The following is a 25,938-nucleotide window of genomic DNA, read 5'->3' as shown; positions in this document are numbered from 1 at the left end:
TTTGCAAACAGAGCGAGCACAGTACTAATGAGAACCAGGAAGTGGAGGGTGACCCACTGAGACTTGGACGGTGTTTGATTTTGGCTCATACAGTCAGCAGGAAATAACGGTGGCCTGCCTGCCCATGATCTCATATTACGACTAAAAAGTACATTAAAATAGTTTGATCTGAGTTTTAGGAGGCTCAATTGGAAACTGGAAGGTACTGGAGTATGTACCTGAAAATATTTTAGAGGAGTTATAGACCATGTAATAACAAAATCTTGATTCATATTTGATCAGCACTGTCTAATTTGACAGTTGACTCTGTTGTGCTGGACAGTCTCTCTGAGAATAACTTGGCAATCACTTGTCAAAACTTGAAACTAGCAACTGAGACCATGAATTCATTATAAAACTGCTAACTGAGATGATATATCAAGTGAGAAATAGGCACATTTTGCTGTAAGAGTCCAGAGTTTATTATGGGAATTCATGATGACTCATTAAGCACTTAAGTTCTCAGAGTAAGGTTTAATAAATTAAACTGATCATGCACAAGTTTTGTACAAAAACATGACAATAAAAAAATTAAACTCACAAATAATGCTGTTTATAACAGAATGAAAATGTTAAGGTCAGGCAAATGCACCAGTGTGTACACATGAACAGGAAAGGCTCATTCAACTACTTCAGGTTACATAAAAACGGTCGAGAAGATAAAAAAATACAGCATCATAAAAATTACCCCAGAAAATTCAGTAGCTTATTTTTACATCCAGCTATACAGTGTTTCACAGAAATAAACTGCGCAGCAGGCAGCTGGGAATGTGGACTATAACTACCACAGAACGGACAAAAGCAAAAATCACAGCGCTACACCATCTTAACACATGCTGAGCTACGACTACAAAGCAACAAAGACCTCGCACCATGCATGCTGGTCTGTCAGCTTCTGAAAATGCCCCGACAAAAATGGGGAGACATGGAGTAAAGTTCATCGTCCACGCCCAAAACAGGCGAGGACGGAGGTTAGGTCAGTACTAGTCCATACGCAGGGCATGTTTAAAAAATGTATCAATCAATGTAATACAAACAGTCATTCAAGTCTTTACACAAAAGAATGATTAGATAGCTGTTCTATAAAAGTCCTGATCTGCGTTCAGAAGAGCGCATCTTCATTTTTAATGAGCGCCTCCACCACCTGTCTCTGGTAGCGGATGTCATTGAGTGCTGTGATGGCGTCCAGGTTTGGCGCTCGCATGAGGGTGGGTCCGAAAACGATGGCGAGGTTCTCTGCATTCATCAGGTTGAATTTCTCATTCTGTGTCACCCTGCGAATATACGTTAAAGTTAGAAACACGGAAATAAACAGGGGCTGTATGAGAATTTCTGTGGTGGCAGGATGAAGATTTTTTCTGGTGTTACTAACATTTTCCTTCCCCTTTAGAAACAGAAGAACGGTCTCAAATTAACAATATCTCAGAGTAATGTCACAACATTGACTGGCACAGCTCATTTAGACATCAACAACTTAAAGGGACAGTTCAGATTGTGTTACCTACATTAGATGCCAAACATTTTCTACCAAAAAGCACCACAAACAAATCTGCTTCAATTAATCCAAACCATCCCCTTAAGGTGAGCACAGAATTTGACATGGTCTACTCTAATTTAAACCACAATATGTCAACTTAATAATGATTTTCACATTAGCAAGTGCCAAAATGATGGAATCGACATAAACAAGTGATGCCTCCTGTTTACTTTTTCCTTTATTTGTGTTTTTTGACACATTATATTTGACTATATGTCTGCTGCAGAGTAAAGTGAAGGTGGGAGCTGCAATGTGACAAATCACACGCTCTCTGGAGAGAAAACACTGAATCATTAAGAGCTCACCCCCACACTCGAAAAATAAACTACACTTCCTTGAGGAAAAAAACAAACCATAATCATCTCCCTCTTCTAAAACCCTTCTCTCCGTTAAGTTTAGCTCTTCACCTTTTTAAGTGCGCCATGAGGTACTTCAAAGTTTCTCTGTGTGATGTCGGCAGCAGAGTCAGAGCCTCGCGAAAAGCTTCCAGCTTCTTCTCGGGGTCTTCGAGCTCTGAACAGAGACAGAAAGCAGCGCTGCTGTTAAGAGTGACCAGAATATACTCCCTAACCACAGAGCACACCAGCAGGAATCGATGTAGTTATTTCCTGCGGGGTAATAAAAGCCATTAGTCATTGAGAGGAGGTCTGAGCGGCTTGAAATGGCTAATGAAAATGAATATTGCAAATGTGTTCTTGAATGTGTGGTTGTGTTTTTCAAATCTGGAGTGCAATTGGGCGTGAATTCATATTCAGGACACAGGGTCAGAGTTGAGTTTTGAAAGTCATTCGCTGATTCGGAGAAGTCAGGTGTATGAGCAGTTCAGTTTCACCTGTAACTGAGGAAAATTAACAATGAATGTTTCCCTTTTCCCAATAACAAACACGGTATCTGTTTAATAGAGGTTTAAACTTACAGCAATAATTGGGTATATGTTGTCTGATGTTTCTTAAAGAACATAATGCAGATTATTTTAATGTATTTACGATACTAATGAGTAAAAAGATTCTGATATCGATGTATCAAGGGATATTTCAGTCTCTCAAATGTGCTTATCAAACACTTGTGACAAAGACATGTAATGTAGCCGGGATATTTTACAGTTCAGGAATAAACTTTCATATCAGACATCATATAATATATAACTGATACAGCTGTGATAGACAAATACTGAGCTCATAATATTGGACCGATAATATCAGCAAAGTGGTATATTGTTCTGGCTTACTAAAATAATTAATATATCATATATATAATATATATGATTTTTTTTACATGCAAGAACATGCAGCAAAGTGTAGTCCAAAACAACAACCCCACAAACTACAGCCTCAAGGATGTACACAATATATGTTTTAATATTTATGAGGTAATTGAATTGGATTCCCTCAAATATAGGTGTTTCTGTTTTTTTGTCCACCCTCGTTAGGTCAGTATACTGCAGCTGACGTCTGTCATGTGCCCTCAGCAAAGCATTTTCAATCTGAACGAAAATGACCACGTGACATCAAGCTTAATAGACCTTTTTACCATATTGATATGGAATAGTATAGTAAGACTAATGATACTAATTCAGGTCTCGTTCCATTTAGTGTGGCAGATATTATTCAGTGAGCCAAGATGCACAATAGCAGCACCCTGAGTCTGCTTGACCTGAATGGAATGAAACCTTAATCAGTATCTTTGGTAACACCTGTGTTTACTCTACTATTTCATACCAAATGGCTGCTGTGGATAAGGTTATGGCGGATGTTAAATGCAGCAAAATGCAGCCGAGACAGGTGTGTTTCCGACTAATTTGTCTACTTGTGACTTACTTGCAGCCTCGATGAACCTTGGGTAAGCATCGTACGAGATGACGGGAACAGGCAAATCCCTCAGGTACAGTTTCAGTGCACCCGTAATGATATTGATGTCTTCATAGGCAGAGATGTCTGTCTTCTCGCCATCTGCGAGGAGGTGTGATGGAATAAAGGAGACAAGGAGAAGAAGAGAAGGAGGATTTTTCACACTGCACAACTGGCTGACATCAGCACTTCCACATCACCGTGTGAACTGAAGAATAAAGAGATCGTGTGTGGATCGTGGTCGGGGGTTGGAAAAAAAAAAAAATCTTCTCTCGCTCTGTATTTTGCAAAGTAGCTGCTATCATCCGCCTGGCCTGTTTTATTCTGACTTTCCCTCAGTTATGCATGCTTTCCAGAGAGGCCATGGCCTACTTGTGCAGGCAGACTGAACATCACAGTGCTGTGAGCTGGAATGACACTCTGTCATGGATGATCTCCCACATGCCGATCTAGCTAAGAGTTTAGCCCACTGCTGCAGGGTTTTTCTTAGAGTTAAAATTCACACTGCACTGGGCCAAGACAGGCTCATTCTCACTAAGTCTACTACTGAATCCCAACGCAGCGGAAAAGTTTTTTATTTATTTTTTTTCACAGCTATGTTTAAGGCAGTGAGAGTACATCCATGGTTCGTATCCCCTGAGGTCCCCCCCTCTGTCTGTCCGCTCTGTGAAACCCTGCGTGAGAGGGACATGTCAGGATGAGATCTGCGCTCCCAGATGGACAGTAATCCTTCACAAATGTGTCACTTTCTCATTAAAGGGACAGTTCGGATTATTTGAAGCAGGGTTGTATGAGGCACTCAACAATTGATAGTCAGTGCGTAAGCTGCTGAAGATGCCCGTCAGCACGCCGCCAGTTTGGAGAAGCAGAGAGGAACAGCAGCAGGGAGGCGAAGCAATGAACTGCTGTGAACAAAGTCATGGCTTATAAGCAACCAAATCAGTCACCGTTAACTGATGCCTTCATCGTTTGGCACGTGTGTGCCTACATAAATCTTGTATTGCTCCTTTATTTTATTACATCATTTTTATGTCTTACTCCGCAAAGTTCTATTTTATTTTTACCTTGATGAACTGCAATTTGCTCTGCCTTTATTCTTGCCTGTGCTCTGTTTATATCTGTCCGTGTTTGGCTTTTGCTGTAATTAACATGGCTTTGCATCATGATTAGTGCTATAACTTATTGCTTTATTCTTAATTCTATATTGATTTTAGGTTGCAAACTTTACATCTGACCAGGGACTACAGATGAAAACTATTCTTTTGGCAAATTCTAGCATATTTACAGTGATATTTATTAATATGCACTGTCCCTGAGGAATAAATAAGTGGGCAAATAAGAAACAAAAGGTATTTTAGCCACTTAAATAAAGGAGTTTGGCTGGTTTGGAGAGAGAAATATTTGGCTTACATAATAGTGGTTTCACGCAAGAAGAGGCTGTCAGCAAAATATTTAAAAATAAATGAGAAAAAATAAAATAAATACTTTACGACTGATCCTGTCCACAGCAGTTCGTTGTTTAGCTTCCACACTGGTACTCCTTTCTGCTTCTCCTAATTAAGGGCGTGCTGACCGCCATCTATTATAATACGCTGACTGTCCGCAAGTACCTCAGGCAACCCCACTTCAAATAATCTGAACCATCTCTTTACTCTGAAATGTTGTCTGTGTGTCGCACGTAAACGTGTGAAAGCATGTGCTGTCAATCGTCGTGTCGTGAGCTGACGGAAATCTACGAAACAGTTACCACACGCATACCTTTGTCAAACGCCATCTTGACTTCTTCCACCGAATCACTGAATCCGGATATTCTGTAGAGGCCCTCAGACTTCAGTCCTTGAGGAACAAACATGAAACAAACAACCTCTCAGACATTGTCAGGGCTGTCACGAGTAATGCAGAAAAATTCACCTGCACGTATCGCCCAGGGTAATTTAGGAAAATTCCATTAAACACTCTTAAATATGCATAAGAAACCAAGGATAAAATGTCTACAGTGTCACACAACGGAACAACATGGGCAGATGCAAACAGTTTTCTGCATCACCGGGCAAAATAATAAAGACATAAATCAAACTTAGCTTTAGACATGTATTAGAGGGCAGACAATGAGGTTCCTACATAGTTGAATGATTTAACTGAAATGCAATCAAATAAGGCAGCAGGAAACAGACTAATGTTTTCCTCATTACATGTTTACAATTACCAGCACACTCATCACTCCTCTCAGTCACACCCCGCCCAAAAAACATTAACTCAGTTAGTAATGTAATCAGACTTTTAACACCTCAAACTAAGCAGGATATGTTGGAGATCACTTACTATTAAATTAGGTGAAAGCTGTTTTACAACACGCATCATAAATACAGAAAACAGGATCCATGGACTTCATTTCAAATGGCTTTTCAAAGGATAATTTTGAACTGCTCCTGCATATCAGCTATACATGTTAAAAATAATTTTGTTCAAGTAATTAAATTTTAGATTTTTGCATTCTCTAAATGATGTTTATCTTTAGTGTTTCCTAATGATTGGCTGTACAAGAATAATTACTAAATATCTCAATGAAAGCAAAGACAGGTGGTGAGGGTCTGGACCGAGTAATGAAATGTAATCACTACTGAATAATTAATATTGAAATTTGAATACTACTTAATATTCATCAGTTTGAAACACTTAGGCCTGCTATGAAAATCGTATGCCTGAATGTGGGTTGTATTTCTGTTATTGACATTTCCAGAGGGTCATTTATTCTATTTTGGAAACTTGACAGTAATAAACATTCTTCAGGTTTCTATGACAGAAGATTTAAGTGTCCAATATCCAAATTGCTCAGACATAATTGGTATTTTTTTTTTGTATTTTTTTTATAGTTGAATAAGTTACCAAAACAAAAGTGTTTAAAAAAAGATCAATCAAGGTCCTCAAATTTGATTGGTTAAATTCAGGCACCAAGTTTAAGATGATAAATTAAAACTGGAACATTCAGACCTCCATGGATAATAATCTGAGCCTGAGGAGAGCGGGACAGACATCTGTCCTGTCAGAAAAAGATGTTTAAAAGAAAGACTTTACAACTTTACAATGTAAGGGACCAGGGGGGGAAACAACTCGCTTCAACCATAAATTATATATTTAATAAGGATTCAGCCTATTTACCACACCATCTATGGCTCCAACTCACTATTTGGACTATAGCACTAATCTTTGGGTGAACAATTGCTACAAACTGCCCCTTTAAGTATTCAGCAGCGGCTAAATGTCACAATTAGCTTTTCAGCTGCTTATTTATTTTTATTGTTTATTTTTGTTTTATTGTTTATTTTTACAGGGATACTGCACAATTAAAAGTAATTGCACCAGAGTTAGCTAACAGCTTCTTTACAGCTTCTTCTGTTATCCCTGGGCAAAAAGCAATCACAGACCAGCAAATAACACCACATAAAAAACAGCACAATACATAAAAGTCCAAAGACTTTAACCAAAGCCTGAGGCTGGTTTTAAACACTGAAAAGCTTCCTGAATCTCAGTTGATTTTCAGACAAACCTGCATGTTTCACATTTGCAATTTGGGGGGGGGGTCGTCTTACATTGAGCTTTACATTTAAAATAAACACAAACACACATCCTGAACTGACCTCTTGACTCGATCTCTCGTATGCACATGTCCACCACCATGGGTCGCGCCGTGTTATAAGCGTTCACCAGGGTCGTGAGGTCGCAGCTGTAGATTTTACGGATGTGTTTCAAGTCCGGCTTGCAGTCGTTGGGAACCAGAGACGAGCACTGCTTGTGGACATTCAAACCACAATCTGCAGACAAAGAGACAGACACAAACAGCAGGTTTAGTTCATGAATATCTGCCACTTAAAAAAAAAAAAAAGGGAATTATTTCTTGTATTTCAGTGATTCTGTCTCTGTACTGAGGTTCATTATGTAAATTCACATTCGACATCGGGTTCATTTTGATTTGGTTGGCTGGTTTCATGTGTGTGTTTTGGCTTGCAGAACGGCGTTAATTCCCTTGATCAATATTTGCCCCCTTAATGTCACAACACCACTAGAGAGCTCCTCTCTCCACCACACATAGCACTGGGGTCACCTTGAGCCCTGGATAGAGCCAAAGTCACCTCTACATGCCCATTTATTTAATTAAAAACAAAGGCTGGGTGATGCAGATTGTAAATAATATCTCAACATTTTTAAGCTGTTCAGCCATATATGATCTATATGTCAATAAACACAATCTCTATAAGATAACATACTGTTCACTTTCAAATAGTGCAAATATTTTTAACCAAATACCTCAATATCTGTACTGCAACAACACAACTATTAGTGCTTTCAAAAAAAAAATGTAACATAATGAGTATTTTGATAAATAATCATCAGTAATGTGGAAATAAGGACTAAGTAGGGAAATGCAAATAACCTGGTCAATTCCATCATTTTATGTTGAAGCCTTTCAAACCAGGAAAAAATGCCATATCATGATCTAACGATATCCAAAATCAGAGACCATATCTAGTCTTATATCACAATATCAGTATAATATCGATTTATTGCCCAGCCCTACTAAAAATATCAAAATAAAACAATAATAAACCATTAATCTATGATATAGTTGTATTTTAATGACTATTTCTTTCTGATTTGTTTGAAAACATTTCTTAGTACAGGCAAAATGCTTTTGATAATGATTAAACATGGGGAAATTCTCTTTTTGGTGTTTTTTTCTGTCCTGTATGATGTTTTCAGATGTAGACTGGATCACACTGGGTGTTCAAATGGCACATTAGTCATGATGTCAGTGTAAGTATCCCACATTGCGTTCGGTCTTCAGTCACAGCGGACGGGGGCCTGAGGCACAGCTGTTTGAGGGCAGGATTCACCTTGTCGGGGACAGAGGAGCCCGTGGAGAGCAGATGCAGAGGGAGAGACTGCAGCTCTGCTTTGTAACAGAGATGCATGGAGGGAATTAGAGGAACAGTGGAAACGCTGTGGCCTGGAGGAGGGATAGTCAGCGCTGCTGCTGTGTGCTCTATTCTCTTCCAAATCCAAGCTCACACACAATGGCTGTGGAAGCAGCAATTGAGGCGCTGCGGGCTACACTAGACCTAGTTTCCCAGACTGAAATGGGTCGGCTCTTCAAGCTCTTAGATCTTTTGAGCCGTCTCCAAGTCCTGAAAGGGTTTTTTTTTTTTTTTGACAAATTCTGTATGCTTTTTAATTCCAAAAACATAAAAAAAATAGCATTTTGATCCCTCAGAAGAACTGTTACTTTTTAAAGGGACAATTCACTTTAAAATCAAAATGACATAGTTTTTCTCTTAAATGTGATTTATCCATCTAGATTTTTTTTGGCGTGAGTTTTGGAGATATCAGTCGTCTGCCTTCTCTACAAAGAAAGTAGTTCCTTCATGAAACTGCTCACAACAAGGTCTGTGGATTATCTTGAATAACCAGGTCATAGTTTCTGTAAAGAGACATTACTGTTGAGTTTTTCAAATGTATTTTTTAGTCCTTTGAGAACCACAAGCTGAATGTCATTTAGCTCCATTATATTCAAAACATCTGCTGCATTATTACCTTGTAAACATGCAACAGTAGGCTCACTAGAGCAGCTGATAAAAAAACATTATAAAACTCTGTTACTTGTATTTTTCTAAAGGCATTTTGCCATTATGTGCTCCACAGTGTGAGACCATTTAAAAAGAATATTCACCTACAATCTACAATTATTTTCCGTCCTTTATGAATATTTCTTTACTTTGTGTGATAGCTCTAACATTCAGACTACAGCTACAATAATAAGTTGGTTAATTGATTAGTTGCCAATTAATTGTTTTTTTAAGAAAGTTCAGCTTCTGAATATTTACTTGTTTGTTTACGTCTGTATGACACTAAACTAAATATCTTTGGGCTGTGGACAAAACAAGACATTTGGGAACGTCATCTTAGGCTTTGGGACCAAACAACTTATCAACAGATTAATTGATAATAAAAATAATTGCTAGTTTCAGTCTTAATTCAGGCCCGTTATTGTGAGGTAAATGGTTTCTTTGTAGAGTAAAGAAAGTAGTTCCGATACTGAAGAGACTGTAGAAAGAAAATAGTTCCTATATGGGTGGATTATCTTGAGTAACCGGATCATGATTTCTGTAAAGAGACACTGGTGTTTTTTAATGTATTATTTGGGCGTTTTGAGCACCACAAGCTGCATGCCATTTAGTCCCATTTTATTTGACAGAAGGCAAACATCTCTTATATCTCCAAATTTCAGCACCAAAACAATCTAGATGGATAAATAACACTACATGAGAGAGGAAAATATATATAGTTTAGATTTTGAGGTGAACTGTCCCTTTATCTTTAAATAAGAAAATACCCCCCGAAAGCCAAGAATCTGTGCTTCTGGAGGACCTCACACAATATTTAGATTAATATGGGTCCCTGGAGAAATTCACGCAGCCTGCTTTTATATGCATTGATGCAGAAATGTAATTACCTTAAGAGATGATTCTCTTAAGGATATGAGACAGGCAGTATAATAGAGGAGGCCCTGTCATCAGACGCAGCTCCTGTTGTCCACACTGATGGCCCCTGGGTCCCAGGTGGGGCGGCTGAGGGTGAGGCCCGGGGCCTGAGGGATGCGGGGAGCCAGGAGACAGGGGGTGCTGCTTTACTGCACCGTCAGCTCTGTCTCTGTTGCTATGGAAGGGAGGCTGCAGCTCAGTTATGGCTAAAGGGCTGTGAGAGGAGGTTTAATGGTGGCTGGGTGCTAATTTCTAATCAGCATATTATCACCGTGTCTGCCAGCAGAGTTCCCAGCAAAACTACTCCCTTTCTGACTGGAACTGGAAACAAAAAACCAGCTCTTGTATTTGTTAGATAGTTTGAGTTTTTTTCTACCAAGTATTTAAGTTAAATAGGGGTTGAGCTGCTTGACCCAGCTCTTTGGTTGAAGCCGCTGAATTTTAATGTGTGTGGAAACGGAGCTCCTTCCCCACGCTCCGAGCTCTGCTCCTCATTAAAGAGACATGCCAGCTTTGTTTTCCTTCATGGGCATGATGGGATGAGGCTGGGGGGCGTACTCTGATGAGGAAATGTGGCACAACAAGCACAAGCAGAGGCTGGCTCCCTGGCACGCAGCCAAAACCAGTTCACACATACAAAAAGAAAAGGGGGTGGGAGAACATTTTTTTTGGTATGCAAATCAGAGCATCATGTGAGACTTTGGTGCCCTAGATTCTGGTAGCCGTGGTCGAGTCTGAAGGAATGGCGATATATAGCCTGGCTCCAAACATACGTGCCTTCCTTCAGATTGTCGTCAGCTTTTTAAAATCGAGACATTAATAATTAACATCCGAGCTCCCACAGATTTGTGTGACATACTTTGTTTCATCAATAAAACATCAAAGAATCACATCAGACTGTATTATGGCACTATTCTGGGATGTGAAACGAATTCTAACAACAGCAGCGCTGAAATAGAAATCTAATCTTTGACAAGCAAAGGAGGAAAATAACAAAACCATTTGCCTCGCAATAACAGGTCTGAATTAGGGCTGCAACTAGCGATTACTTATCAATTAATCTGTCAGTCGTTTCCTTGATTATTGATTAGTTGTTTAGTCCATAAAATGTCAGAAAATGGTGAAGAATTCGATCACTCTTTCCCAGAGTCCAAGATGACGTCCTCAAATGTCTTGATTTGGCCTCAACTCAGTGACATTTATGGCTGCAGCTAACAAATATTTTCATTATTGATTAATCTGTTGATTATTTTTTTTGATTAATCAATTAGTTGTTTGGTCTACAAAATGTCAGAAAATGGTGAAAAATGTTGTTCTGTCCAGAAACAAGAAGAAACCAGAAAATATTCATATTTAAGAAGCTGAAATAAGACAATTTAGGAAATTTTATGACAAAAAAAGACTCAAAACTATTACTTGACTATCAAAACAGTTGCTGATTAATTTAATAATTGATTAATAATCGGTTAATCATTGCAGCTCTAATGATATTCAGCTTACTGTTATAGAGAACTGGACAAACTGGAAAATATTCACATTTTAGGAGCTAAAACAAGAGAATTTGGATGTTTTTTCTTAAATATAACTCAAAATGATCAATGGATTGTCAAAATAACTGGTGATAATGTTATAGTTGACAACCAACTGATTAACTGACTAATCACTGTAGCTCTAGTCTGAATGTGTGTATGTTCCAGTTATCACACAAAGTAAAGAAGTATCCATGAAGAGCTGAAAATGATTACCGATTATAGGTGAATGTTTTTTAAAATATGTTGTGGAGCAGGTGATGACAAAATACACACAACAGAGGTTTACACATGTTTTTTTTTTTATCAGCTGCTGTAGTCAGCCCACTGTTGCGTGTTTACTAGGTTATAATGCAGCAAATGTTTATCCATTAAAATCATCGGAGTGGAAACACAGATAGCCTTTGTTACTGTAATAATGTCAACTAGATGTGAAAAACAACCAAGCCCAGTGCTAAAAATAATCTAGTCAGTCAGTCTAGTTTTTAAATGTATTTATTTATTTTTTATAGTATTTGATTTTACTTGCTTTATAAATGTATTTTTATTTACATTATTTCATTATTTTTTTTGTATTTCTTTTTATTTTATTTTATTTTGTTTTTAATATATGATCACAGATTGTGCTGAAATTCATTCTTTTGCTTGCTTGAAGTAATAATCTCATTCATAAACCCAGTGAGGGAAAAAGTGGGTCATTAATAAGGTTTTAACATAGTGTAAAGTATCTGTTACATCATTGCTATAGAAGCCCCATTTCAATCTATTACACAACCCTTAATCCATAAACTACTGTTAGGATTTTAGATTAAAACTCGATAATCCACCTCCAGATGCACTAAAAACCAAGTAACCCATATAGTGTAATGCTCACTTTGTATACCATGAACGTAACGGGAGGATGCTGTGGAGTGATTAAGATGTTTATGTAAGACAGCCTGAGAGAACAAGATGTACCTGCACATTTGACCCCCTGAGCCATCAGTCCCCACATGAAGCTGGCACAGTGTTCGCACCAGTGAGGCCCCCGAAAGGTGTGGACCTACGACAGAGAGGAAGACAGTGACAGACATCAGTGATGAAGTGCAGTCATTTACTCCGCAGACGCCCCATCTCCTTCTTCAGGAGACCTGTGGGTGCTGCCATCCTGAATTTGAAAGCAGAGGAGGAGGATGATCTGTGGGTGGAGGAGGACCGTTGTTCAAACAGACCCTCAAAATGACAGTACTGAGGTGGGTGCAGTGATGGTGGAGGCTTTGCTATCAAGGCACTGCAGCATTTTGACACTTCACCAGAGTGAAGTTGCAAGTTGTCAGGGAATTTTGCCATGGAAACAGTGGCAGGCCACCTTGCTCGTGCAGGGAAGGGAGCCCCCACGCTCCCACCAGGTAACAACAGCACAGCCAATCAGAGAGGCCCCTGGGAGCAGGAGCAAGCCACAACTCTCTCTGGTTTGCTCACATGGAGTCAGGAGCGGATACAGCAGGGAGGCAGTTTAAGTTTCTGGTGGGCAGGTGATCACTGTGTTAAAAAATGTATTACATGGCTCTGTTGAATATTCAATTCTGAACGGTATATTACAGTATTCTATGGCCTATTGATTCTGAATAGCAGACTGTTGCAGGAGGACTTAAATCAATAAAATCATTTTTAATCAACATTTAGTATTGGACTTTTGATTTCTTAGTAGCTAGGTAATGAGCAGGATAATGTACAGTGAGCAGGTCATTGTTGCAGAATAAACCCTGACAGGGTGATGCAGGACCCCTTACATGAACTCACAGTCACTTAAAAGTTTTTTGACAGCCAGCACTGTCTAATGACGTCTTTTCATGTTTACAGAATCACAGGAATACATTTTAACTTGGATATAAGAATTTGTGCTGTTATTGATCTGATCATATGATTATTCTTTCTTTATTAGATCATACATACTGATCATGCCACTTTATAGGCAAGAAAATGTTTAAATGCAGGGGATGAATGCATCTACTTGGACAACTTATTCATGTACAAAATGTTTTATTTATTAGCGGCTATCTAATAACATCAAAGACTAAAGCCAGTTGCCATGTTTAAGCGACGGCTGCAATGCCTAAAAAATGTCAGAAAAGAGTGAATATTATCCCAGTTCAGGTTCAGTTAAGGTGATGTATTTACATGTCTTGTCTGTGATGAAATCTCCATATTTGAGAGGTTGAAAGCAGCATTTTTGTCATTTTTGCATGAAAAATTACTTAAACAATTAATCAGTTCTCAAAATAGTTCAATTCTTTTTACCATTACCTGTCAGACAAGTGAGTGGCTAAATTTACTAGCCCAACATGGCACTTTACTCGCCCCAGGCAAGTGGGCAGTCCTTATTGTTGACAGGGCTGGGTATCGGTACTCAATACCTTTGAGGTATCGATTGAAATAACCCAGTACCAAGTAGTACCACACCTTCTGCAGTCAAATGATACCTACGTTCAATTGTTTTGGTTCCCAGATCTAGAAAAAAACAACTGCTTATATGGTTTTGCTTGCGGCCAATCACCAAAGCATTCTTCATAAAGAAGACCCTTTGAAAAAAGGTATCGAATGAAGTATCAGTATCAGTATCACTTTAAGGGCACTGGCACTGGTATCTTAATTTTTTAAATGACAGCAAGTTATCCAGGCATGACGTAGTGACGGTAAATTTGCAGGAATATATGTAAACATAAGAAGAGAGAACTATATGTCAATTTAAAAATAACAAACTGTAGATTCACTTGATAAATGTGGTGTTTAACTTTCAGAGTGATGAATTTTTAAAGCCTGAAACTTAACAGCTTAATGTTGTTTTATATTTTGAAATACTTAATCATGAATTCACTCCAGTTAGACATTATACTTTAGTAGTTGTGCTTTCAGCAGAGGAACTTTACACTAACATGTTGAAATGCAACATTCAGCAATACACGAGAAAAAAGCAGCAGAAAGAGATCGGTAAGCATCAGCAGTTTGAAAGCCTTGAAGGTAATATTTCACCTGCTGCTCTCCATCCCATTAACCAGCTAACATAGAGGAGACTGAGGCTGAGCCAAACAGGGAAACACTCCTCCACTGTTTCCCCTCTCCATCGGCCTAATCTCTCCATCTGCTGCTCAAACTAACAGCAGTTCTCCACAGACCACCCAACAGATTTTCTTTTGATAAAGGCTCACTGGACAGACCAAAACAGCTCTGTTTTTCATCCCCTCTGCTCCCCCCTCTCCTCCTCCTCCTCCTCCTCACATCATCTCACCACAGCGGAAGCATGAAGCAGCCCTCTGGCCACACATGATGATATTACATTTTGGAGGTGAAACAGCTGAGAAGAGTTCGTTAAAGTTGATTCTCACCTTGAAGTTGTGGACTTTCTCGGATCTGGCTGTCCGGTCGACCTCCTTCAGTGTGGCTCTGCGCACCAGTGAGGTGAGCTGTGAATAGGCAAATAGTTTAAGTGGCTGCCAGAAAGTGGCTGGAGGTTTCTGTGGCCCCATCCTCATCCCCAGAGCCGCCGCCAAAATATCCTCCTGATTGGCCTCTCGCTTGGCCTTTTGCACCAGGGACTTCTCCTCCTTGTGAACCTCGTAGGACTCTCTAGATGGCATTCTGGTGCTGCAGATGAGAGAAGGAACAAACCCAGTGGAAAAAAAAAAAGTCCCAAAAATGAACGTAAACTCTGTGATGCTCAGAGCAAGTCTATATCAAATGATATAACTTGCATTGTCCCAGTTAAATATAGAGACATCACAGTCCAAAAAAAGGGGAGAAAAACAAACTGTGGTCCTTATGAAATCCTCTCACAGCAGTGACAGTAGATCAAGTGGAGCCTCTGTGATAGGAGTGCCAGGTTTTATACAAAAGAGCTGCAGCCCCGGGTGCTCATGTGCTTCTCTGGGAACGTGTATGCAGATGAGCTGAGTGGCTGAGCTAATCCTCTCCTCCCTGTGCAGAGCTGATATTCTCCCTGGAACAGAGACAGCACACTGTTGTGTATGGACGCTGTCGGGGCGGGCAGAGCGAGGGGGAGGAGTAGCGGGGCGGACCCTGTAGTAGAGCACAGCAGATTAAATGGATCCCACCAGCCAATCACAGCATGGATACACGGGCTTTATAGTAGCCACCACCCCGCCCCCACACCAACCATCTCCATCAGATATCCAGGCAGGGGGAGCCTGGGTAGGATGAAATGAGTGTGGGATGATAATGAGCAATGAATGAGTCATGCATCAAGAGTGGGCTGCTGCAGAACTTGCGACAGCAGTGGGCCGTTAGAGAGGAGCTATTTTCAAAATCATGTTGCCACAGAAACTGGTCATGACCACAAAAGGGGAAAAAAACACAAAAGCACAATGCAAACACGCAAAATATGAGATCACTGATGTTAATGCACACTGTAACACAAAGTGATGCTCTGGCTTTCAAACAAATAACAGAAATTTCACATTTAACACTTGGACTAAAAATGAAGATTGCAACAAAACATAGACACAAACTAATGCGCAGCTGTCTTGTATAATAAAAACGTAAGGTATGATAATATCACAGTAACAAAATCAAGAAAAATTACAACTTTACATGGAGGTGTACAGAATTTTTGTTTGAATAAAAAATTTGCTTTTCCTTTTAGGTTAAAGTGTCAATAACAGTTAATGCTTGAATTGCAAAACAAAACCTATACAGCTGTCAGTAGCAGTCCTTTCATAAAATAGAATAAAAATACCAAAATGAAATAATTAAACATGTCATATCACGGTAGTTCACTGCACTGATAACTTGTTTATTTTTGCATACGACATACAAGTGTTTGAATCATTTGAATCCTAATAAAAAACAAAAACAAGTTCAGTTTACTGTCATAGAGGACTAAGGAAAATTTGAAAATATTAACATTAACTGAAATCTGAAAAATTTGACTTTTTTCTTAAAATAAAAGACTCAAAACAATTAATCACTTTTCAAAAGACTTGGAATTAGCTGACAAGAAAACAGCTAATCATTGCAGCTCAAAAAGCAACTTGTGAAAGAACAATCCTGTTTTTCTTCTCATCGTATATAACAACTCAACAATCCATCCACACTCTGATGAAACAGCTTTGAAATTTCCAATTTGACGTATTTCTACATGAAAAACATCACATGTCCGTGCTGTGCCTCGAGAAGACTCACATATTTAGTGTTTTTAATGCCACCGAATGTTATATTTCATGTCTGTTTACGCACACTGAACTGCATTTGGATATGCAATATATTGTATAGGGCTGCAAAGTTTTTTGATATAGGAAAAATATGTGACAAAACAGCATTAAGTGCAGAGATGCCCTGGTCTACAGCTTTTGTTCTCCAGACGTAAGAAAACATGTTTGCTTCATACAGACACCAACAAATGTTACAACATCATGATTTTAATAGTTTTTTTGAATGAAAATGAAAATTCTGATATTTATATTTCTAAAATTATCATTTCCACTAATGTTGAATCATACTGCATCTGTCAAATATGATTTTTCCTAGTATATCATGCAGCCTAATGCTCTGAAGAACAAATAAAGAATGTAAACTAAATGAATCCTAAAATAAATTTTAAAATGTATAAAATGTGATCCAGTTTAATAATTTGTGTCGTAAATCAATATTCACTGTTACATCTGTGTACGTTACGATAAAAAATGCAATAAAGAATTAAACAACATGTCTGGAAGCTGCAGGCTTTGTCTGAACGTGCATTTCCTTGAGGTTTACACTGATGCAAGCGTCGTGTTGTGTGTATGCAAATGAAGCATCGAATATAGCATCAAGAGAGCGTTGTGGGAGAAAGAACCTGCTTCTGTAATTCACACTGCAAGTCAAATGTGATTATGCTCCCACGTCTGAGGGTCTAAGTCAGAAACTGTTAAAGTGCAACACTCTCACCTCCAACAGAGGACAGCTGGAGAGGAAGTGACTGTATGGACTCCCTTTCACAAATCAATGAGGACCGTTATAGCTCTCGCTGCCCCCGCCTCAGCAGACAGAAGTATCAAAATGAGAGTAGGAACAGCGGAGCGGTGCTTTGAAGATCAGTGTACTTATGTAGAATGGCATCCCAAACTGTGGTGTCTGGCGGGGTACGGATCACAACATGAAAGACGTGAAACAGAGGGCTTCCAGTGCAGCTCTCCCCTCTCATGCTCGGGGAAGAGTCTCTGCTCAGGAGGGTACCTGAGAGTGGTTCAGATAAAAGACAGTAAGAGCCTTTTATATGCACCGGTTCATCCTCTCAGACCCTCAGCACTTTAGAGGCTTTTGCAGCGTAATTGCGTTGCCTGCTGTTAAGTGCAGAACGAGTGTCTGACTCCCAGGATGTGGCTTACTTTGAACGCAGCTCTAATTGACACTGATTTATTTGCTTGTTTCCCAAACATGTCCAGAGATGGGACTCCTGAGGACGGATGTATACAGTACAGTATCTTTTACGAGTCTGTGATGTCCATCTGTGTCCAGCCTCGACATGTGAGCTTACTGATGTACATGCACAGTCTTTACTCAAGCAGAAGTACAGTTACTTGTGTAAAAAAGACTCTGGTAAAAGTAAATGTACTTATTCAACTTATTTACTCAAGTACAAGTGAAAAAGTAGAGGCTCTAGTAGCCCTGTGAAGGACATTTCTACCGCTGTGTCTGTGCAAAGCTAACTGCACCTCACGCCATTTTAATATAATTCAAAGATACCCCCTACACTGGCTTTATAATAGTGTGGGAGAGACTGGCAGTTGGGAACGGCTTGAGGAGCAAATTTTGGAAAACCGTAACAAAGGCTTATCTCTACCAACCTTATGGCATATCCTGAGAGTCATTCCCAAAATGGACAGCTCACTGCTATAACTCTTGTGCGCATACTAAAAATGCTACAGAAAAATCAGGCTTTTAATGGAATATCTTTACCATTATGTCCATTATGGAACGATTATTCCGTTACTGCATTTGGTAAAACTAACAGCAACCACCATTCCAGTTACAACAGGAAAAAGAAATGGGCGTACCCATGGGATGAAGCACTTAACAACAGGGGATCAGTAGACATAGTCAACGAAAATCGATGACAAAATTAGTTGCCAACAAATTTAATTGGTTTTCACTGGTTTGTTTGAGGTCGTTGCATGTTTTTAATGTTGTGGAGCTGAATAACACAGTGTTTATCTGGAGCTGATTGAGGTAACGAGTGAGCCATTTTTCCGCTGCTGAGCGCTGCACATGCACAATAGTTCAGTTATTAGACCCTGTTTTGAGAAAACTTAAATAGATTGTGCATTGGATCTTTGCTCTATTCTGTACCTCTTTGGGTTTGGGTTCTTTTGTCCTTTTTTGTCATTTATTATTATTGTGGTAAAATGGTAAATTTTTGCAGCGCTACAAAGCCTCTCACATGCAGCTGTCAGATTCACCAGATGCCTTTTCTCCACCGTCGAGTCTCCTTCTCTGTCTGTTTCATCTTCTTATGTTGTTTTCCTCTTATGTCTGTTGTGCTCATGCGTGCTCTGCACTGGATACACCAAGGAATTGTCTTTTCTGTGTGTTATTAGGTGCAATGTGTCCCATCCATTTAGGTTAAAAATCAGTCTTGATGTTGGTGCAATGATGCAAAAGAAAAATAATCCCCTCAAATGCATTAAAACTAAAGTAACAAGCCTGTTTTAAAAATGTAAAGACTAGAAAACACAGATATTTGTTAAGCTATGATTCAGTCTTATTACACAACATTTTTTTTTCTAATCTGACCCAGAAACCAGCACAGAACTTTCTCATTTGTTGTTTGAACTTTATTTCCTCACTCCCTCCCACCCTCTTTTGAGCCATTAAGCTGGTGAAGAATTGCTGACGATTTCTGCGGGCTAGGAGGGTTGTTACATAAGGAAATGTTCCTCTAATGCACTGCTGACCCAGCGTCGACATATAAAGATCCATTAAGAGGATGGCGGCGTTTGCTCTCATGATCTGATTGTGAACTTTCGCTGCTGTGATGTCTATCCCACTCTCTCACCTAACACTCTTTGTCTGTGATAAATGAATTATAAATAAAGTGTGATGAGCCAAATCTATACTTCATAATTCATAGCCAAAGTAAACGCCAAAATATAGAGATCCTGTTTTGACACTTAAAGGCTTCGAATGAATATAAGTCTGCTGAAGCTCATCTTTGAGCAAAGCTGCAAATCATGAAGTTACATAACGTTATATAACCGGAAACTACAGCAGGATGACGAGAGTGAGAAGCAGTTTGTTATTATAGAGTCTAAGAATATAGAGGACTGATGTCAGAACGAGGCTGTCTGCACACTGAGAGCTCTCAGTAGAACTGCATGTTGCTAAACCTGTGAAATAACACAATGGATTAAAATCTTGTCACGCTTTAGGCCTTCACACTGTAGTGACCAGGGATGGGTATTATTCAGATTTAACTGATACTGATACTTAATGGGTATTGTTTGATTCTTCGCGATTCTTGATTCTGATTCTTTGAGTGTTCTCCTGCATTCTTCACAGCAGAGTTGAAATGCTAATTAAAACAGATTAATGGTACCAGCAGAAACACTGAGCTAAGCTAACATTAGCTAGATAGCTGCAATGATGATGGTCTCTTCTCTGGTATCTAGGCTACTTGACATAACAGCAGAGGAGTATCCCGTCCTTGTAAAGTGTTTTGTAGCCTAGCATTTGCCAGTTGAGGTGATCTTTACCAGACTCACACAGTTAGTGCTATTCACCTGCTAGTGAAGCATCTCAATAGCAGCTGAACAGGTTTACTGAACATAATGCTAGACTCAAGATTTAATAAGACAAATGCATTAGGACACAGGAAGACGTGCATGCATTCAACTCATATGTCTATAGGCGCAGACAAATAGGCAAGTTAATATATAATAGATTTTTGGTTTAATTTGAATTTAGCAAGAGTAAAATCAATGCAGGAATCAATGCAGGAATAAATTTCTTAATGATTCCTTTGGAAATGTAATTTTGGAATCGATTCTTATGATGCCAAACCCTACTGAGACTGCCTACGGATACTGATACTAGTATTCATACTACTCACCGTAATTTGATGCAAAAAAATAAACATAACACAACATGAAAAGATGTGAAAAGATTCAGCAGTTAATAATAACTTTTTCTGCAGAATTAACAAGTAAGATTGTTTCCAGATCATTTAGCTGCATTTTCACCAAACTGAGTAAGGTGAGCGCACACTTTTTGAACATTTTTACCTGTCAGCTGTTTATGTAATGTTACATGAACTATTTGCAAAGGAGCTTATTGATATTTTGCTGACTGAATACTGACAGTAGCATAATTTGTCCAGGAGCTGATTGATATTTATACTTAAGGTTGTCAAAATTAGTGAGATTTCAATACTTTTACAGTACCACGTTTGAAAACAATTAGGGGTGTCGCAATTTCAAAATTAAATCGAAAACCGTTCGAATTGATACCTATCTTTTGGAGTGACTTTACATTAACATTCTGTTGCCATTTAAAATGAAGCAAATAACACCTAAAGTCATGCCTCATTCATTATACAATCATTCAGTTTTGGAGCAGTAGGGAACAATGGGACAATCACAGACACAGAAAAGCCACACGCTTCCAGCCACCACCACCAGAAAATACCACATATGCATAAGATGCAGCTCAAATGGTTGCGTTTTTTTCTGCTGGGCTTGCAAGAAACCTGGAACAAATTACACCATATTTTACCGGGACAAATAGATTACCTGGATGTGGCCAGAGCAGTCTGTGCTTTGACAGTGATGTATGGCAGGCTGCTATCACGGTTTGCTATTCACACACAGCAAGGTCAGAACATACGTGGGACACACTTCCCACAATGCACAGGCACAATGCAGTGTGAGGTTATACTCACAGCTGCATTTTAAACTGTGGATTTAGTCAGTGATGTATATAAATATGTTGCAATGGTTAAATCTGAGCCACCTGTCTGTTTCTAAGAAAAAAAACGTTTAAATAGAGGAATCTTTGCGCAGTGAACCAGTCCTGATAGATGCAGGCGTTGTATAACAGTAACAGCAGAGTGTGAAAATGTCAGAAACACAGAGATGAACACAACAGTGAGTCAGTGCCTCAATGACGTGGAAGCAAATCAGTGATCACATTACTGCTGTCACGCTTCAACAGAGCAACTCAACCTCAACGCAAAACCTTTAAAGTGTGTCCCTTCTCTCTTTACACGTACACTCTTCAAAATAAAGGGGATAACTAGAACCATAAAAGGGTTGTTCCCATAGGAGAACCCTTTTTGGTTCATGGACGCCTTTCGGAGACTCCTACCAAGAACCCAACATAATGGGTTATAACTGGAACCGTCAGTAAACCCCTGATGGCATGTTCTACATGTTAAAGTGTTTCACCTTGAACCCACCCAGGGGAACCCTTTTATATCTCAAGGGTCTTATATAGAAATGCACCCGGGGGTTCTACCAAGAACCAGTTTATATTTCAAGGGTTTTATCTAGAACGCATTTATATGGGAACGGTTTTGCCTATAACCCACTCTGGGGGTTCTGCTGAGAACCTGTTTATATGTCAAGGGTTTTATCTAGAACCCATCCAGGTGATTTCTACTGAGAACACTTATATTCTAAGGGATTTATCTAGAACCCGTTAATATTTTAAGGGTTTTATCTGTAAGCCACCCGGGGGGTTATAACAAGAACCTGTTTATATTTCAAGGATTTTATCTAGAATCCACCCAGGACGTTCTAACAAGAACCTGTTTATACTTCAAGGATTTTATCTAGAATGTGTTTAAACTGGAAGGGTTTTGCCTAGAACCCATCCAGGAGGTTCTGCTGGAAATCCATTTAAATTTCAAGGGTTTTATCTAGATCCAACCCTGGAGGTTCTACCAAAAACATTTTTTATTCCAAGGACTTTACCTAGAACCCATCCAGGGGCTTCCATCAGGAATCCTTTTATATTACGGCTTCAGAAGCAAATGGTTCTGTTAAAGTGTATCTTGTATTCTTTAATATAAAAGTAACTTTTCATACTTTTGTTATGAATTAGTCCCACAGACAAGACTAACCTCACACCCGCAGGCAGTCAAGAACAAATGCTGCCATTAATCCTGCCTTGAGAAACAATTTGGTTACCTCAAAGCCGTCTGCGTTGGGATCACCTACTTTTATAAAGAACGACTGTATTATGTTGAATGACAAATGGTTGTGAAGAATAATTAAAAAGCTTGAGTGGCCCTTTATCTCTGTGTGGCTCTCAGAGAGCAGTTTTCCCCCCAACAGCAGTGTGAATGGCGTGTTTGGAGCTTGATGAATGACTCATTGTGCATCAGATATTTTGGCAACAGGGTGATGATAACAGGATAGGCTGATTTAGTTAATGCCTCCTGTGTTTAATCAGTCTTTGGGTGTTTTAACAGAATAACAGAGGAATGTAGTAGAAGACACCGGGTTCATTTGCTTTTCCAGCAGCAAAGCATTTCACGAATTTCATAAAGGAGTAGTTCGACATTTTAAATAAGAGTAAATCTATCTCAAATTAACGTCTGGTTTCTAAAAATCATATTGACAGGAGAGAGGCAGAGGAGAAAACAGTAAGATCAGTTAGGGTCAGTGTGGGCAGGTCATCATGGCTGCTGCGTTGTATAATTTTCTGAGGGGCATAAGGACAAACTGAGGGGGCACATCAGCCGTGGAGGGCAATGGCAAACATAACCTGCAAACATCCTGGTCATACGGATGGTAGAGATGTCTACAACTTCCAAGCGCTCACATCATAGACCAACTCATGTATAAGTTATGGAGTCATTGTTTGGGTTTCAGGCACTACTGTATACTACCTAGGTCAACTTTATGGTCACATAACAACTGCACAACATACAGTCTGTTCAGTTTCTGCATCTAACCCATCGTAGTAGGAGCAGGGAGCAGTTGCTGTCCAGTGCCTGGGAATCAACTCTCAATTTCTTTATAAATTCTAAGAACAAAGAAGAGAGGATACTGTAGTATACTGGACACTATAATCTACTGCCTTAGATTATACCAGTGATCTGGCCAAATCTGGCCCCCGATAGGGTGCAGGGTGACCCTCTGACCATTTTCTAATTTACAGTGAAAACAAACTGATTCACAGGAAGGAGGGACAGATACGTCTTTGTGATGAGATAAAATGAGGCTGTTAGTGACAGAGGAAGCTGATCTTCGTGCGATGAGCTTTCAGGCTGTGCAAAGTGCAGTAGGATCAGATGTTGAGCTCAGCAGGGAAGACAAATATTAACTGAAATGGAGCAAAAGTTACTCAGAAATGAGGATAATTCTGATCCCATAAATGTGTATTTCACACCAAAAGAAACACGCCGCTCATTCTGTCCCTGCTAGGAGCAGTTTATATTTATGGTTCACGTTTATGAATCATTCAAACATTTCAGTGATTGCATGATGGAAGAGGCTCCTGCTGTTTAATGACGTAAAAACTCTTTCAAATGTTTCCAAAGCATTTACAACTAAAATATGGTTGCAGTTATTAAGTACAGAAAGAAATCTGTTTTATCTTTCAATCCTTTCATCAAGTCGATTTAGTTAAGTCACTTAATTTGGAAATAAAGAGTTTCAAATAAAGATGAGTGGTGGGGCTTTTATTATATATCAGTTTAATCTGACAAATGATGTAAATATTAATATTTGCTTATTAACTGGGCCCCTGGACTGCCATTTCATGAAAGTGGCCCCCATGCACTATTGTAACCTACACCGAGAGGATGATTTTTTTCCTGAGGTATTCTGATAGACAATATCTGCATAACAATTGATAGAACAATATAATATTCTTAGGATGAAAATTATTTTCTTTATCGCTGAATGAATATTGAGTCTCAAAATGCTGAACCATCTCTTAAACACTTGACATTTTTTTCCTGGGCTCAAATTCAGCTTATATCCTCCCCACATGCAGATTTTCCCTAAATATTGCCAATAAATACCAATATCGATAACACAGCCTCTGAGTAACATAAAATAAAGACTTACATGTTATTTATTGCTTCATGTTCTGTTCTAAACAAATCAAAATATCTGCAACTAAGTCTGTAAATGTATTAAGGCTTCATAAAAGCTTGAAAAGCTCCCTGTGTGTGGACCCAGCATGTAATATCTGAGTGCAGAACATCACACGCTGGTTTCATAATCATCATGGATCATGGAAGGAGCAGCCATATCAGCCAGCCCGATGTATTTTTTTTCACTCTTATGTAACTGTACCTTACTCCTCCGCATCCCGGGAGAGAACAAGGCCAGACGTCCCCGCAGCTTCCTGAAGGACAGCGAGGTTTCGTGATCGCCTCTTACACAATCAATTTTGGTCTCAATAACCAGGTCAGAGGTCCATGATGCTCAAAGGAGCATTTACACGTTGTATAAAACCTCCAGATAAGCAGGTTGGTGTGCAGCAGAGATCTTGTCCACATGTACTTTTGCTTTGCTAGTGCTTTATTGAATGTATCTGTTAATTTCCTAAGTCGTTTCCTGGAAATATTCATATCATATTTAGCACTATACATTTAATGTGCATAAAACAGAGACCAAGTAATTCCAATTAATTACAAAGCTAGTGTGACCAGAAGTTTTCAGTTTCAACATATACTAAGAATGAAGCTTCCAATAATGATGAATAATTATTTACTTGGGCGGTTTTTAAAGGAAATTCTTCTTCTAACACAACCAAAATAATAGTCTCAGACTTTGTCTCTAGTTGCTCTACATTTAGGAAACCAAATGTCTTTCTGGGAAACTACCAAGAAACCATCAGACCATTATAAGGAAATAAACCACTGATAAAATAAAGCATTAGCTGAATAAAATGACATTTTAAACAATAATTTTATTTCAGTTTTGCAGTTTGGGAAAGACCCGTTCCTGCATTGACTTGACACTGCCTCCAAACCATGGTCCATAGAGAAACGGCCTTCCAGGTTTGATGTGGAAGAATCTGACTAGCCTGCAGAGAGTCCTGACTTCAACCTCAACCTTGTGATGAATCACAACCATGACTGTGAGGTTAGACCTTATCACCCAACATCAGGGCTCAGCTTCACTAATTCTCTTGTGGGAGCAAATCCCTGCAGAAAGCTTCTAGAAGAGTGGAGGCTGTTGTAACACCATATTACTTCACAGCGGTTTTAGAATGACGTGCGCTGTGTTTGGGTGTCTACATACTTTTGGCCATAAAGTGTATTAATAAACACTTGGTAGTGGAGGATGCAGAGAACAAATTGGTAGCTTTAAATAGCAGTGCAATGGCTCAGCTGCCATGGTGTGTGAATTAGAGTGTGAGTGGGCGAACGAGAGGCAAAATTGTAAAGAACTTTGTACGTTACAACTCCTTTGTGAAAGATTTATGGGAAACTATAGGCATTAGTATATAATCACCTT

The 25,938-nt window shown here is 39.1% G+C and overlaps 1 protein-coding gene across 1 annotated transcript in view; it reads right to left on the bottom strand.

Moving 5' to 3' along the window:
* Positions 1–493: 493 nt before the first annotated feature.
* The window catches only part of chn1 (chimerin 1), a 49,712-nt gene continuing 24,267 nt past the window's right edge, over positions 494–25,938 (bottom strand). The window contains exons 2-8 of the mRNA XM_084725122.1: positions 14,854–15,112; positions 12,446–12,530; positions 7,062–7,235; positions 5,182–5,259; positions 3,394–3,525; positions 1,984–2,089; positions 494–1,313 (exon numbers count right to left, since the gene is read on the bottom strand). Coding sequence (XP_084581248.1) covers positions 1,142–1,313; positions 1,984–2,089; positions 3,394–3,525; positions 5,182–5,259; positions 7,062–7,235; positions 12,446–12,530; positions 14,854–15,112 — 1,006 coding nt within the window. The 3' untranslated portion in view covers positions 494–1,141. The remainder of the gene's footprint in view (positions 1,314–1,983; positions 2,090–3,393; positions 3,526–5,181; positions 5,260–7,061; positions 7,236–12,445; positions 12,531–14,853; positions 15,113–25,938) is intronic.

Source organism: Lutjanus erythropterus, chromosome 8 (genome assembly GCF_056507025.1).
Source record: "Lutjanus erythropterus isolate fLutEry1 chromosome 8, fLutEry1.hap2, whole genome shotgun sequence".
Taxonomy (NCBI): domain Eukaryota; kingdom Metazoa; phylum Chordata; class Actinopteri; order Lutjaniformes; family Lutjanidae; genus Lutjanus; species Lutjanus erythropterus.
The sequence above is the reverse complement of the archived record's forward strand: the minus strand, read 5'-3'. Positions and strand labels throughout refer to the sequence as shown.